The sequence below is a fragment of the Barbatula barbatula genome (assembly GCF_947034865.1).
Source record: "Barbatula barbatula genome assembly, chromosome: 23".
NCBI lineage: Eukaryota > Metazoa > Chordata > Actinopteri > Cypriniformes > Nemacheilidae > Barbatula > Barbatula barbatula.
The window spans coordinates 15,576,740-15,593,986 of record NC_136786.1 but is presented as its reverse complement, the minus strand read 5'-3'; the positions used below and the strand labels follow the sequence as shown (position 1 = coordinate 15,593,986).

The 17,247-nt window shown below is 38.9% G+C and overlaps 2 protein-coding genes across 2 annotated transcripts; both read right to left on the bottom strand.

The window, feature by feature from the left end:
- Positions 1–319: 319 nt before the first annotated feature.
- Positions 320–9,007, bottom strand: trim55b (tripartite motif containing 55b). The gene is made up of 8 exons (XM_079487632.1): positions 8,674–9,007; positions 7,490–7,659; positions 5,252–5,429; positions 5,006–5,101; positions 3,577–3,810; positions 1,367–1,389; positions 1,159–1,283; positions 320–844 (listed from the first exon to the last, which is right to left on the bottom strand). The coding sequence occupies exons 1-8, from the start codon at positions 8,791–8,793 to the stop codon at positions 678–680; spliced, it is 1,113 nt and encodes a 370-aa protein (XP_079343758.1). The 5' UTR covers positions 8,794–9,007; the 3' UTR covers positions 320–677.
- A 1,036-nt stretch (positions 9,008–10,043) lies between these two features.
- dnajc5b (DnaJ (Hsp40) homolog, subfamily C, member 5 beta) lies at positions 10,044–14,111 on the bottom strand (the record flags this gene model as incomplete). Its single annotated transcript, XM_079487829.1, has 4 exons — positions 10,044–10,340; positions 11,210–11,384; positions 11,702–11,915; positions 14,005–14,111. The coding sequence occupies 4 exons, from the start codon at positions 14,109–14,111 to the stop codon at positions 10,255–10,257; spliced, it is 582 nt and encodes a 193-aa protein (XP_079343955.1). The 3' UTR covers positions 10,044–10,254.
- Positions 14,112–17,247: the final 3,136 nt, after the last annotated feature.

Below are 17,247 nucleotides of genomic sequence, written 5' to 3'. Positions count from 1 at the left end.
CCTAATCAAGTTGATTGTAGATATGATCTGTGTGAAGCCAGCCACAGAAGCACATCCTGTCACCCATCACCCTCCACTGGGCCAGAATATATGGATTACACAATGTCCTGGCATCATTATTTCAGCTCGACCATCAAGGAACTGTGAACAACACTTGTTACAGCGAATCGTGGAGATCACTTCCACAGCCTGCGGCGGCTGTTTCTCAAAGTAGGCATTGATACAGTACGTGATACAGGAGTGATGAAATGACCCAAAGCAACTGAACAGAATTTTACGCAACTGTTTTCACTCATTATTTCATGAAGATTTCTGTTCTGAAATTGAAACAAACACAGGTAGTCTTTTATTTGCCATTGACACTTAGAAATAAGAAATACAGGGACCATTTCAAGGGAATCATTCATAACTCAAATACCACACCGTGCCAATGGCTTTGCAAATACCACACGGAAACTCCCTACGCAGTAAACAACACCATAAATCTTGGAAGGATTTTTTAGTCAACTACATTTAAATTTAGTAATCTAGTGACTTTTAGGTTTGAGTAAAATAGTAACCACAGTCACTTATAGTTCTATAGGTATTCATGTGTTTCTGGTCAGGTTGCAAGGAGAAGAGGGGATCTATATTTGTAATTCCGGGTATGCGAAAATGATAAAAGTAAATGGTAGAAGTTAGGATGACGTGGCAAGTGTGTGTTTTTCCTGGGTTTGTGGAGGCAGAAGGGGATGTAGGGGTTCCTCCAAATTGCCCAGCGTGTCCGAACCTCCAGAGGCTGTCTGTTCTGCTCGGGCTCCTGTATCAGCTGCCACCTCCTCTTCATCCTCCTCTTCTTCATCCTCTGCAGTGTACAACACCATGAATGTTCAAAACTATGCAGAAGTCCCGATTCCATAACGCATTTAGAGTATCAACAACACAAATCTTTATTTAAGGCGGTTTGATTGAAAGTTGAACTGAAAGGGGAGGCTGGCTTGTCAACTGATTGCTCATTAACCCCAGTTAGGAACCATGCTTAAAAGATTATACAAGTTGCAAATGAGTCATTTCAAATCAGTTTTTTCGAATTTATTCATCAAGCAAACTTAACTTATAGGCAAACATGTTTATAGTTAAAGTTAAATCAGAGTTATGAGTATTTCAGGTGAGTTTTACCTCTGGTGAAGTCAATATTGCTTAGGGCCCTGCCCTCTCTCTTGAAGCTCACAGAATAATGATCCATGCTCTGGTAGCAACGCTCCACTCGCTGCAGGTGGGAGGTATTCGATGCCTCTGCAATCCTAAGAAACAAGAAATCTATTTGGTGTACGTTAAAAATAAAAATAAACTTAAGACACGTTCAATCTGCAAAATGTGCACTTACTTTTGCAACAGGGATTTGGCACTCTGTTTGGAATAAGGTAAAGAAAATTATTTTGCCAATTATATCAAAATATAACATTTTTATAGGTTTTGACTAATGAATTCATAAGCTTAACAGTTATTCATGATTACTGTTTAAGGCATGGCTTGACATTAATCATTGTCATGTTTGTCATTCACTTGTCTGAGTACAAATATTACTTTGTGTATTTTTACTTTTTTTACTACACAATAGAGGAATACGTTTCCACATAAATTACTTTATTATACTAAAGTGTTATTTACTATACTAAACTTCAGTAACATTTCTAGATACTATAGAGTTTTTGAACTTTACAATAGTATACTACGGTGTTTACTACAGTTTATCAATTTACTACAGGGGTACTAGGATAATACCGTTTTTTTGAGCGTTGAAGTCAACGGGACTTTTATTTTGATGGATCGTCGGGATGACGCTTGAGTTCTAGTGTGTTTGAGGATAGCGTTGCTTAGAGAGTTTATTTTACGAGCATTTAACCCTTTAAGGAACTTCTTGAGATGAATTTGAGATGTGTTTATGTCCTCATACAGTGCAGAGGCAGACAAATCCTCAACCATCATTAGTGTACAGCGCTGGATTGGTAATCGGCCATTTTCCTGTATTTTTACATCTCCAAAATGGGCTAGTTGCGTATTGATTAGCGTATTTATCGTGACGTATTTACAGTTAAAGAGTATTAATACAGTCATGATCAGCTGGCATTTGTATTCCATTCGTAGCTCCCGTTTTGGAAAGTGTGTGTAACGTTAGTGGTTTCACATCGAAAGAGGAAATTAATGCTTTAATGCTTTTCTTAGTCCCCCAATTTATACAGATTTGTGTTAACCACATGAGCATGGGCTAAATAGAAATTGGGGAGCGAATTAAAGTCTTTCCCCAGTTATATGGAGTTGTGTTGGATTGCTTGTAATTTCAGCAAATAATTGCGTGTTTTAGTCCCGGTTTCTTTCTTTCTCCTCAGCCATTTTGCTGCGTGTTTTACCACTCAGAGGAACGGGAAGAGGGCGTGTTCATGTGGGTTAGTGACGTCAATGCATACCCTCTATTTGTCGGCCCATGAGACACTTAATCAGCAGCCCATTGGCTCTTTTTAAATGACACTGGACGGAACCAATCACACAACTGTGAGAATACAGCGTCAGTGTGCAGCGCATGTCAAATAGGTATAAAGATCATGGAGAACAATCGTTAAGGAGGCGCGGGTAGACCCTTCAGACGAAAAATGTAAAGGTAGGTAAAGGTAGGTAAAGGTAGGTAAAGGTAGGTAAAGGTAGGTAAAGGTAGGTAAAGGTAGGTAAAGGTAGGTAAAGGTAGGTAAAGGTAGGTAAAGGTAGGTAAAGGTAGGTAAAGGTAAGTAAAGGTAAGTAAAGGTAAGTAAAGGTAAGTAAAGGTAAGTAAAGGTAAGTAAAGGTAAGTAAAGGTTTTATGCAGCAGCCCGACATTCATGATATAATAGAACCATAGATTCGGCATGCACAGAGAGGAGATTGGGAATGAGGAGACAGAGAAGGTAGTGCAGAGAGCCTGCCCTGCGGTAAGCAGAACCGCTTTCAAAACAGTGATACCGCTTGAAAAAACTGGGTCAAAAACACAAGTGATAGATAATCTGTTTGCAAAATATATGTGTGAATAATACATTTCCCATGCGTTTGGCAAGTGCATGAAACAGTGCTGCGTGTTTCGCGAAGTGCGATTATCGTTGTGCATGTTCGTGTGTGAGGTTAACTGATGACGCACCACAATTTATATTCGTTTTTGCGATTAAAACTTAAATCGATTTATCTTGAGCCTTTAGCGGGTTCACACCAAACATGAAAGTATGCGGTTTGCGGGATTAAATTACAAACAAAGCCAATGCAAAGACACAAACAGACGCGAACTCGCGCTAGGCGATGTGAATGACGCGAATCGGGCGGCGCGATTGTTATCAATGCGGTGCGCCATTGATTATTGTCACACAAACAAGCACAACGACGACAAACGCAGTTCACACAAAGATGCAGCTCTGTAATGCACCTATTCTTATTATTCTTGGCTCATACCGATTTTTTTCCTAGCACTGTTGTTTTGTCCGGTCGGGAAAGTAAAATTCCCTCTCACTTACAAAACATAAATCTGTCCCGGACAAGCGTTAATGTCGAGCCCTGGTTTAAAAAGTTAAATTAGACCTTTAAGAAAACAGCCATCTCAGGTTCATCAAACGTTTGAATTCCCGTTTCCATGATTTTGGTCATGGACTCCAGATGATCTCCGTAATTCTTCGTGAGGCCACGAATGTAGTTTAATTTCTCTTCCTCTTCGCTGGCCACTTTCAGGTTCATCTCTCTTTTCCGCTCCTCCAGGATGGCATACAAGTGGTCGAACTTTTCACACACCTGGGATTTCTGTCGCCTTCCATTTTCCTGTGAGGAGAATAGATGTTTACCTTTCTATTGGTAAATGACATGAATATGAATATTGAAAAATGTAAGTGAATATGAAACTAAAATATAAAATAAACCTTGCATGAATGACAATTAGACACAGAAACAGTCTCTGAATCCTCTGTAAAAATGTAACCTTTTTATAAATAATGGGGAAAATATGGCTGTTGACACACTTATAAATGTATCCTGTTGCCCAAGTTATTGTGGAACAAAATGATAAAAAATATGTTTTTCAATACAGTCACACACCTAGTCCCAAGCTAGCTAGTCTTATTGAATTATTCATTTATGTTACGCCCTATTTTGTCTCCAATTTATAATAAAAAAATACATCGCTCCTGTCCTTCTGAAACCTTGTATCTCCATATTTCATGACTTTTTTCCGTGACCTTTTTATAGTTCTTGTACAATTTTGTTGTGCGTATTATGGTGGGAATATTTATTTTTTGTATCGTCAATGTGTGTGTATATATATGATATATCAGTATATTGCAAATTAACTAAAACTGTACAAATTGTCACATATTTAAATTATTTTCCAATTGTCAATTCAAAAATTCTAGAAATTTGAGATGAAGCGATGATGGGTGACTATATTTTTTTATTCATCATGCTAAACTTCATAAAGAAACAGTAATAATAAAAGCGAAACACAACTTAATTTTTTTTTGTCATTGGGTGTTGCTAATATCTAACCATTAAAGGTATTAAAAGTGCTTGTTAACTTTGACAACACAGTATTATCATTTAAAAAGTACCATGTTTTCTCCAATTCCTGAAAAACAGCGCATTTGGACATCCAAGGTTTTGGAAGGACAGTGATGATATCAAAGCTTAAGCTTTACAACTTTCTTCTCTCCAATCGATAGTAACGCACACAGTGACTGTTTATTTCTCAAACCACATTCAACCTTCAACCTCACAAATGACTCCATCACATCAGACATATACTCAGGCGAAGCCGCTAATTTCGGCTCGCGTGTCAATCATTTAGCTCTCTGTGAAAGCAACTGTGAAGTCTGGAGAAGTCCAGCTTCCCGCCTGCCTGGCTTATCGATGCCAGAGCGTGTGTATCTTTGTCAGAGGAACCATTCTTGGTCTTTTCATCAATAATCCTGCGCTTATGTCAAGCTTAAGGAGGAGGGAGAAGCCCCCACATAAGGTTACTAACCTCTATGGTCCTGCAGGTCTCCTCCATCTGACTGATGATGCCTTGGATCCTGTCATTATTTCCCACCATCATTGCTATTCCATCCGTGAGCTCTGTCTGGAGATGGGAACGTGCGTGAGCATATTAACACACAACTGTAAAAAACAGCAGCTACATAGACCAACGCGCACACGCATTGACACGAACTGGGCACTTGTGTAGGTAAGCATAAATATGTATATGCTTCTGAAAGTGTGGCGGTTTTACCTTTTTTGTCTGGAACACACTGTTAATGGGAGCCACTTCACAGTCCTTATGAGAGCCAAACACTTTACACATAGAACAAGTGGGAACGCCGCAGTTCAGGCAGTAGATGTTGATTTTCTCGTCTTTATGGACCTCACACATTGGCTGGTCAACCTTGCTCTCAGGAGATGGTCTGCTGCTGTTACATTGACAATAAGAGATCAATGAGTGTCAAGGTCTGACATCTGAGGTTAAACAAAGCAGATTTATACTGTCTGAAACCACAGTCTGTCAAACAACTTATACGTTGTTATTTTATAGCAAATTAAATTGTATAGAGTTCTTGGTTATGTTAAATTAGTAACACTTTATAATAAGGTTGTATATATGGACATTAGTAAATGCATTCATTAACATGTACTAACAATGAGCCCAATTTGAGACATTATTGAGATCGGACAGAGGAGAGGTGCAACTGTCTGCTTTTCAGACAGAAAGATTAAGAAAAGCAAACAATTGAGATTTTACATTTAGTCATTTAGCAGTCGCTTTTATCCAAAGCGACTTACAGATGAGGAAACATTGGAAGCAATTATAACAACATAGGCAACAAAATACATAAGTGCATCAAACTAGTCCATTAAAGCCTAGCACAGTATAAAAAGCTAAGAATAGTGAGGTTAGTAATTTTATTTTATTTATTTTTTTAAAGAAGGAAAGGGAAGAGAATTAGGAAAAATCAATCAGCGACGTGTTGACGGAAGAGATGCGTTTTAGGCGTTTTTTAAAGATGGCAACTGAGTCTGCTGATCTTGTAGCAGCTGGTAGATCATTCTACTTGCGTAGAGTGCTCCGATAGGAAAGGTCTAATTTTCCTAATGTTGTAGAGGATGAATCTACAGGACCGGGTGGTGCTGGCAACATGACTTGTGAGGTTAAGCCGATCATCGATTACCACTCCCAGGTTTCTGGCTGTGCTGGACGGTGTAATCGTTGATGAGCCTAGTTGAATGGCAAGGTTGTGGTGAATCTTTGGGTTGGCCGGGATCACAAGCGGTTCCGTTTTTGCAAGGTTTAGCTGTAGGTGATGATCCTTCATCCAAAGCGAGATGTCACTCAGGCATGCCGCGATGCGAGCAGCGACCGTCGGATCGTCCGGTTGAAATGACAAGTAGAGTTGTGTGTCGTCGGCATAGCAGTGATAGGAGAAGCCATGCTTCTGAATGACTGAGTCGAGGGATGTCATGTAAATGGAGAAGAGTAGTGGTCCAAGCACTGAGCCCTGTGGCACCCCCGTGTTGAGCTGTTGGGACGCGGAGACCTCATCTCTCCAGGATACTCTGAATGACCTACCCGAGAGGTAGGACTCAAACCATTGCAACGCCATTCCAGAGACACCCATAGCACTGAGAGATGTCAAACAGGGCTGCGTTTCCCAACAACGTAGTCTCTTAGCACGCTACGAAGACTCTAAAGGTACAACCTAACTCCAGTTATACCTTTTCTAGGCGTGTTTCCCAAACTACACCTTTAGAGGGAGCAGTTGCACGGTGTACCGGTGCTACTGTAGCATCGCATATTCAAAATGGGTTCCTGATCTTTTGGAAATTTTTCAGATGAGGACAGTGCCACTTTATTGAAATACCTATAAGGTTAATAACGCCAGAAGGTCTGTGACTATGCCCAGGAGACTCATCACTGTCTGGTGTCGAACTAAAAATAAGGCTCCCGCTAGCTGACCATCATCCCAATCCTTTTGACCCGTCTGAGTAACAGGTCTTTGTAGTCACACTTTAAAACCCCAAGTGTATTGTACTGCACAGCCTTCCACTGAAACGCAAAGCCTTATAACACACAGTTTGCTCAAGAAGCTTTTTGGGCTCATGAATACAGTTAAATACATATGTGGGAAGCAAAAACTGACAAGGCGTTGGAGAACATCATCACTCAGCCTTGGGGAATTTCATTCTTAAAAGCAAGATGTCTGCTCTTGCCAGGAAATGAACATCTTCCAATCGTTGAATAAAAAGTGAATATGAAAAATATATTAACACAAAAGGTGCAGGATTATTACTATCAGTATAATGTAAAAGAAGCAAAGTTAGACATTTATAAAACTTATTCCTCTCAATTTTAATAGTGATTAAACTGTATGTCTTGAAACATGTCTCTCTGTTTAGTCAAGACATGAGGTTGCTCACATGGCATCTGGTTAAGCCATGTGAACAACCCATGTATTGTGAGATTTATTTATCTAACCTGATGTAGTCCTGTTTGTACATGTCGATGATGTTTTCCACCAGAAGATTTCTCTGCAGACCGTAGACTCCATGACGGTCCAGTATTACCTCATGCCTGCAGGACGGACACCTGAAACGGCCACCTGATGACACTGTTCCTCCTCTGGTCGGAAGGTATGGATTTGAAGCCTGCACGGGGACGGGATATTAAATGAATAAAACACATTTTTGTATGCATCACTGGGGACGAATTATTATATTATTACATCTGTAAAGGAGTCAAATGACATGGCTAAAACGAATATAATCGTTAGTTTTAGATGAACATCAATGTGTTTAAGGTTCAAAAACACTTTGCATGTTTGTATTTCATCTTTCCCCCGCCTCTCTGAAAAGCAGTCATATTTTTACAAAGTTCATCTCTGAAAAGCGAAGCGTGCTGTGATTGGCCAGTTAACCAGTGCATGGGGTTAGTCATCATCAAGTTCCAAAGCACTTGTACTGACAGGTACGCCCACCTTACTTGCGTTTAAAGGTGGGTGGTTTTAAGTCATACCACTAACTGATGTCGATATTTGGGGGTGTGGTCACACAAGGCGTTTCAGGCACATCTGCAGAGCATTCGCTGATACAATGCATCTTTTGTTCCGATACTTTAATTTTACTAATTTTACTTTATTATTATACTAAAATTTAATTTTACATGTCTAATACACGCATGGGGAACTTATAACACACCAAAGACACAGAAAAACACGTATTCGTGCCATATGACCCCTTTAAAAGATTCACTGAGTGGGTTAAATGCAAAGGACGGGAGGCATGGTGTTTCAACATAGGGTTACATGTACAGGTTATTCTGGTGAAATAAAAACATAAATGAAGAATAAAGCCAAAACATGAAATCCATGTATGTTGACTGAGTAATCCACTATTTTGTTTAGGGGAGGGGTCAAAATGACGTTGGATGAATAATGTCAAAACGTTTACGGAGGGACGTTTCCAAAATTCTATTGATTTGATACGTAATGATGCCAAATAAAATGTGAGTGGCCCAAAACATCATTTTGATAACCGATATAACACAATATATGAAAAATAACCATGTAGGCCACAGTGGAAACGTGCATTTGTAATTTTGTAAATACGCGTTTTATTGTTATAAATTGTTGTGACGACAAACACGAAATGTCGAAACGGTACCTGGTAAATGTCATTAGCACATTTCCGGCAGAGATTGTGTTGACAAGGAAGAATCACAACGGGTTTCGTGAACATTTCCAGACAAATGGGACAAATGAGCTGCTTCTCCAAGCTGTCCATCTTGATTCAACTGAAGACTGAAATGAGATCGTTTCGGAGTGAAAAATTTAAGTTGTTGCACGCGGGTGGAATCAGGCCCTCGCCAGTGCCCAACTGTGTGTGTGTGTGTGTGTGTGTGTGTTCTTTCTATAATGAGGTAACTTATGGCAAAGGCCCACTATCTGTGTGCGCTGTTTTTAGAAAGACTCACGTCAGGGATGCCATGTTTACGTGCCCATATATGAAATTGATAGCCTGCGTATCTCCTGATGAATACAGGACGATTAGAGAAAGTCACAGCACCTAAATTCGGTTTTACCATAAGATGAATGAGTTTTTTTTTTATATGAATTTGTAGTTGTCACGTTAGATTTAAGATGTAAGATAAGCATCAAAGCTGCTTTTGTGTATTAGCCGACGTTCTGCGTTTTAGCATACACTTAAAAAGATACATATCAACATAAACGTGTTTTTGCAATGTATGTTATTGTAACTGTGACGAAACACTTTTTCTCAAAATAGGCAAGTGGAAAAGAGATTGGAGAATGCGGGCATCGATCCCGCTACCTCTCGCATGCTAAGCGAGCGCTCTACCATTTGAGCTAATTCCCCATTGACGAAGCTTGGCCCCCACATCGGTTTTTCACGATAGCAGGATATATTGTATATACAATTTAATATTTGTACGCGTATCAACCGTTTTTTATGACGTTGGCGTTATGCTAAGTTAGCTCTTATTTTGTTACATTGACCATCTTTTTTGTCTTTAGCTTAAACTATCTCTTATTAAAAGAACGGATTTTACATGTTAAACTGTTTTTCGGTTCATTTATTGTATCTTAGGTAACAATTGTAACAACAAAAACATTTCTTTGTATTCTCTGCCTTTATTGCTTCTCATATGTTGACTGTAATCTTTAGCGCAATGTTATTATACGTTATTAACGTACATATATCTCCTAAATACAACATTCTGTAGGTATAATCTCCTTCGATAGCTCAGTTGGTAGAGCGGAGGACTGTAGAGGTCTCGCTGTAATCCTTAGGTCGCTGGTTCGAATCCGGCTCGAAGGAAGATCTTTTGTTTGTTTTTGGAATGCTGTAATATCGTGTTTTATGTGTTATGCGTAAGTTTGCGATATTGTTTATGTGCAAACATGTCTGTAACATTACGAAGATATCGAGCCTATATATTGGAGTACAAATACAATGTTTTAATAAAATGTGTTATCTAAAAACTTCTGAATTCAATGTTGTGTTTTATGTTTATTAATACACAGAAAAACGTTCCATCGTTCTTGTTGCACATAAAACATAAGCATAGAATAATATCTGTTATTTACAAACAGCATGGCCAAACACAGTTTAAGAGGTTGAGTATTTTCTTTTTTATATTCCTCAGCTGTATATTGTAAAAGACATCCAAACATATCCATATATCTAAATAGAATTTTATAACATCCATCTCATCTTGTGTTGCATTTAGGTGTACGTTCTATGTCCATCACCAATCAGCTGGGTCTTCTCGCTAGCATTGGTTGGCTGAAGCACAATCGGAGTGTCGCCATCTGGGAAACCAAAATCACACAAGAGAGGTCACAAATGATCAATGTGGAAAATACAAGAGGTTACTTTGTCTAATGTCTTTCCATTTCACACTCCTAATTGAACGTCCCGCTGAAATATAAATTGTTTTAATACGCTCCAAGGACGTCCCAGCAATCTGCTGTTGGCCTGCCCCTGCTGGCTGCACTTTCATGACCTCATTGAGCCTCCAAGTTTTACTGGTTTGAAGGGCAGCCCACTGGCTCACAAGGTTTTCTTGCTGTTCTGTGCCAGGATAGTTTTTGATCTAAGACCATGCGGGGATGACATTGACGTCTTAAATGATTCTGTTTCATTTAATTGTTTCAAGTTCTTCTGATTGTTTAGATGACAGCATGTTAACTTCAGTAAACAAGGCAAACTTAGATTCGTCCACGATGTGTTTTTAAATGAACTACTGTCCGTTATGTGGAAAATATCATATAAATTGTAGTTCTTGTCGTAGCACCCTGCATTGCGTACAAGTGTACGTAAGAAAATTGTTTATTTTTGTTGTGAGAATGCTATAAAAAACTAGTATTCAAACACACTCTGAGAAATGACTCAGACTGTAATTATCACTTTTGTGAGGGACTGCAACAGAAGATGTAAAAAACCTCCTACAGCTCACTGGCAGAAGAGCAGCATATTATATCCAAACATCTGGCTCAGAAGTATCAAATCTGTTTATTTTTGTAAGCAGAAAACGTATGTTTCTTGAACCGCACGAAGTGTTCCTTGCGATTAGCCAAAATCTTTGACATTTAAGCATTTTCTGCTTTTTGTAATACAAAATAAAACTAAATAGTTTTGTATCAGGTCAGCAGTGTTGTCATAGTGTTATGTGGTTTACCCCTCTCGTTGTCGGTGCGAATCTGCTCCTCTAGGTCTTCTGGGGACACGTAGGATTCGGGGTCCTCTTCTCCAGGTGTGTGGGGTTTGCACTTTCCGCAACAGCAGTTGAAACAGCAGCACAGACAACAACAGAAATAGCAACCTGTCAGCAAGCCGCAAATGGCAAACAGACCCTACAAATGAGAATCAGACAAAGGCTTTAGTTTAGATTCAGAATAAGTTGAAACACAAGAATACAGTTACATATTTGAGTCTATATTCATATTGATTGTAGAGTACAGCCTGTATTGCATATCAAATTCTACGTTTAAGTTATTTTTTATATAACATTACACGCAGCTGTATGTGATTATTTGTCTTCAAATAAAAACGAATGAAAAGTGGCGATCACATTTGAAAGCCGTTTATTTTTCCATTTCAAGTGTATAAAAAGACAATATAATAATTATAATAAAGACAAAAAATAAAAGAGAGAAATAAAATACTGCACCTTAGCCCACCAGCTGGAGAGCATGAAATACGTGTTCACATTCTCTTCCCCAAACTGCTGTGACACATACAGGCCCAAAGAGCCGTACTTGTCGTAAATGTTCCTTTTGGTGCTGTCAGACAGAACAGCGTGTGCATTGTTGAGCTCTTTGAATTTGTCGGTGGCGTCTGGGTTCTCTGGGTTCTTGTCAGGATGATATTTCAAAGCAAGCTTCCTAAAATGCGAGGAAGAACATTCTTGGTCAATAGAAAAGCTTAATAGGAAAACTTAGGCTATACATTTTTTTGACAAAACTTAGACAAAAGTTGTTCCGATTACACATGTTCCGTTTGATATAAGCATCTGTGGTATATGAATGTACTTTCATGACCCCAGATATGTTTTTATCTACACAAAATCTCTGAAAGAATGCACATTCACTCCACGACTGTGAGCAACGAGTGACCTGAAGTGGCATTCAAAAATAATAATTTTTAAGAAACAAAAATAGGCCTCAAACGCTGTGAGAACAGACTCATTAACGTGTTTAAAATGTTGCCTGTCTGTTTGATGATGTCCGCGGGGTGTGATCTTTAGCGGCTAGCTGTCTTGTGCGCACACGGCTTGACCTGTCTGAGTCGGCAAGACCGCAGATCCCATTAGTGCCTCCAGTAGTTCCTCAGCACACGAGGGTGGCGAAGAGAGGAACGTCACCAAGTTTGACATTTTTCCCATTAGAACCAGCCGCGCATTGCAAATGTCTGCGTGTCTGATTCAGTTCGGGTCTGCTCAAAATGAATGTCAGCATGTTCGAACTCGATCTTCTCGTGCAGCACTGCAGTTCAGCTGACACTTAATGATGTTGTGAAACGTTATATCCCTCTATATGTTCAAGATGGTAGTTGATCAATCTGAGTTACCGAACTTGATATTATCAAGATCTCAGAACATGTTTGATGTTATGGGTTCGATTTCGGTAAAGCCTAAATGAACACCTTGAATGCGCTTTAGGCCTATGTCACTTTGGATAAAAGGCCTTGAAAGCAGTTTGATGCTAAATTTATAGTTACCAACAGCTGATGACGGAAAGCTAATAGCACAGCCCCATAGTCTGTATAATTTATGATCTTTTTTGCAGCTCAACCAAAAACTGTAATTTCTTATTAACAATTTATAATGCTCCGAGCATGCTTGCTTGTTAATTTTTGATTAAGCCAATGGCGTCTGCAAGAGTTGTGATGATTATATATTCATTAACCACAAACAAGTGCTGTTAAAATGCTAACCATTTAAATGCTTTCTCGAACAGCGTGTAAATGAAAGCAATTAGAAAATATCACCGTTGGAACATCGGCATGGCGTTTGGAATTAGCTTGTCTAATGAAGTTCTACTTCATGTTTTAAGTTGCACATTCATTTCAAGAGAAATCAGAGAACGAGACACGTTTTTTGTTGACAGAGCAAAATAGTTCAATAAAATAGTATGCATTTGTTTACACTTATTTTTAATAGTGATTATTTTAAATGAATGTAACTTTTTTTATCTTCCGTCCCAGGGTGTTGTGTTGTATAACACATTGTGCAGGTTTCAACCAACAGACATGGGTGACCACATTATGATGTCATATGGCGTCCTGAAGGCAAGCCGTGCACGTTCCACTCTATTATCCAAGTTAAAGGGATCCTCCACCCAAAAAGGACAATTCTGTCACTAATTACTCATCCTCTAGTTGTTCCAAACATGTAGCAATTTCTTTGTTCGGTTAACAACAACTAGAGATATTTGGGAAAATTGATGGCAACCAACAGTTCGGAAGCACCAGTGACTGCCATAGAAACAATTATAATGGTAGTCAAAAGTGCCCCAGTACTGTTTGTTTTCCTACATTCCTCAAATCTATTATTTGGTGTTCAAGAGAACCAAAACACTACTAAACAAATGTTCTTACTATGGCAGTCAATGCTGCTTCAGAACTTACATTTTTGGTCGGAGTATCCCTTTAAAGTGAGTAATCGTTCATGCACACACACATACACGCATCGTACACCCATGAACATGCAGGATTCTTTCATCATTCCTGATCCCAGTAAAATAAGGTATGCCATCTGTTGGGCATAATTAATATTTTAGTTTCGTGGAAGTCATATTATATTCATGTAGCTCTTCAGCTGAAGGCTGAGATTATAAAAGAACGAGTCGCCGTTTTGCACTTTCTTCATCATGGGCTCCCTCGTTCACCCTAGAGGCCTTTCTGCAAATAGTATCTTTGCAGATACCGATTGCGAAGCTTCGATGGGAAAACCGTATGTGAATCACCCCTTACCTGTAGGACCTCTTGATGTCATCATAGGTACAGTTTCTGTCAAGACCAAGTACTTGGTAAAGAGCCTCTCCGGATGTGGACAGTGCACGTTGCCTTTGTTCAGTCATGATCTTAAACAAAGAATCAAAAGAAACATCAATGAATTGCAAGATACGGGTACAATCAGGTTCTCCTGAAAATAAAGGTGGTTTATAGGGTTCTTCACAACGGCCTTTTATAAACTGTGGAACTGTTCTCCACTACAAAGTGCGATTTGTGCAACAAAAAGCTTCTCAACCATACCATACTTTATTTTTGCAGTGTGTGGGATCCAAGAATGACGTTTTGTTTGCGTTTTTAATGTCACTCTTTCCACATAGACCAAGGCACTGTGTTTTGTTATCAACAATAACTTGTTTTACAAAGGTTTACAAGCAATCCCCCATTTGTAAGACATGATATCCACTTATCGGTGGTCTTTTGACATGGATTCTTTGAAAACCTCCACACCCCCAACGCCTGAATAATTCCATCATTTGTAATGAGCCTTCATTGAATATTAAATACTTCTAAAAATTATACAGCCTGTCTGGAGGTTTACATTTGCTGACTGCTGAAAAATGAGAGGTTAAAATGGGTATCACTGGATCAATACACTAAATCACACAGAAGGTTCTTAGTTATCTTACCTGTTTAAGAGAAGAGACTCCAAAGTTTAGTCCAACCCCAGTGCAGATAGACAGGCTAATGGAGTCAGGTTCCTTCTGTGATGGTGAGTAGATTACGGAGGAGATTAATTATACATGCTAGTCATGAGTTCAGGTAACGTTAGGCCAGTTTAACATGGTTACCAGCAAGGTTCCTTAGGTTTCAGGAGCCAGTGGTGCTTGTGCAACAGAGGTTGAAGCTTTGGTGGAGAATGTTTGGTGACCGCTAACCGGTGTCCACAGACGGAGGTTATCTGCCACGACTGACATTCAAACCTGGATGAGAGAATGCGTGAAAGATGAAATGTCATGTTTCATGATTAAGCTTTAGTTGTCTGGTAGACTCTTACATTAAGTGGGTCCATCTAGAAACAATGTGATTGAGGAAATTTCTCACTGATGCAAAGTCACCATCTTGTGTTTTCCTTTTGTAACTACAATCAATTTTCAACTGCAATCTATTTTCAACGTTGGGGTGTTCATTGTAAAGATTTGTTATTGAACAAAATGTCATAAAATCCAGAGGAATAATGTATTTCTTAGATGTTTCATTTAAATCTCAGATGTAACAAATAAAAGAACTAATGCAATAAAAGTATGTAGCTGTAATTGTGGATTGTATATAGATAAAATAATCAGGATTATAAATATTAAAGATTCTGGATTTGTGCAAATTTCATCAATTAAACTCATATTGAAATATTTTATAATGTTGACTTCGAGCTCAGTTTGTGACATTTTCTATATCTTAAATCCTTGTGAGAATTATGTTTTTATATCTGAGGCTCAGTTTCAATTCGCTCTCGATTTAATATCATTCATTACAGATCTCGTCTTTCTTATGATGAATACAGACTTGCTTGATGTACGTCACAAGGAAGTTTTCTTTATTTCAAAATGAACTTGAGAACACCCATGCATAAACTCAGACGTCATTGTTGACACTTCCAGTTATTGATTAACATAATACAGTATTTTGCAACAAGGAAACAATGCTTACATGACTTTCTGTCACTGATGTATCCTAAGTATTACAACAATGATAAGCAATGCTTGAACCAAAATGTTGTTATCCTTTAACTTTAGTAACCTTTCGGTTCATTTTACGATTACGAGTAACAGTGAGAAGAAAATGTAGCACTTACCTTGTTTTACCACAAGATGGCAATTGAGGATCTTTTATTCTGGCGGAGGTTGAGGAAAAGCCTGTATACTGTATGCCTATACTGTATGTAGTTCATAATCTGCAACACACTTTTATAATGTCATCACAGTGCAAAATTATAGCATATCAAATGATTTCACAGTGATATATGTATCTAAATTATGCATAGAATAAAAAAATATATATTATATTTGTTTACGCATAGACAGATAGAACAATGTGTATGTGATGCAGAAACAACAGGGAAGTCGCCAGTGACTGCTCAGTCCTGCGGGTTTGATCCGCCACTGACGTCAGCCGGCAGTATCAATTACACTCCCCTTGTTTCCTGATGACTGGTGCATGGTGCAGGTTGGATTGCAAGTGGATACATGGTGTCTCGAGGGGAATTAGCAGGTGTGCTGCTCGCAACCCCTCATCATTGACTCCCCAGGAGGCTGTTCCTGCAAAGCACGTCTGCCTGGGGAACGGCATTTGTGGCAAACTAAGCCTTAGAAACAAACCATTAATGAAATGATTGCCACTCAGTCAGGAAATGCGAGACTCCCAGATGAGCAGCACGCTGGGCCACCAGTGGTGACAATGAACTGGGAGCAGTCCTTGAAATTTGATTTGAACAGTGTTACAGATGTGCATATATATATATATATATAAATGACCAGACAAAAATATCTGGTCATTCCTAATGCTAACCTTGCCAACTATGGATGCGCACTTTACGGTGTATTGCTATACCAATGCACATAATTGGTTCAATCACACTGGTAAAATATAGGTACAGTAGAAATATCAAAACACTTTTATACATCGCACACAATTTATAACATAAAGAAATAGGCTAACTCCAAAAAGAAAGCTTTTTGCACAGATCTATTAAAACATTCTCACGTATACGTGGTAAAGCTCTTTTTTTGGCTGCGTTTTGGTAGGATGCCGAGAAACGGATTAGGATTGCATGGCGAGGGGTTTGGTTCAGCAGAATTGTATTGTGAGCTGTGGGGAGGGGGTGGGAGGGTGCAATTATACTCACCACTGGCATATAGCCTCTGTTGCCATGGCACAGTTCACTATTGTCCCCCTGGTCTCTAGAAACTCAAGTTAAAACATTTGCTAACACAGCAAAGCTTTACGACTTGACTTGAAATGACCCGAAGAGCGGATTTACCTCACATATACAAATTTTCTTATTATAATACAGATGCAGGTACTATCAAAATGTGCACTAGTTTCACGATCACATACAGTAGGCCTAGATTCAATTAATGCATTTGATCGGAATGTGTTTCTTGGGTTCAAAGCCACAACCTTACAACGTAATGTACTACTTGTTGAGCTACAGGGACACACGCCTCTAACATACAACCATTTCCTTCTTAGATGAATTGTATGAAC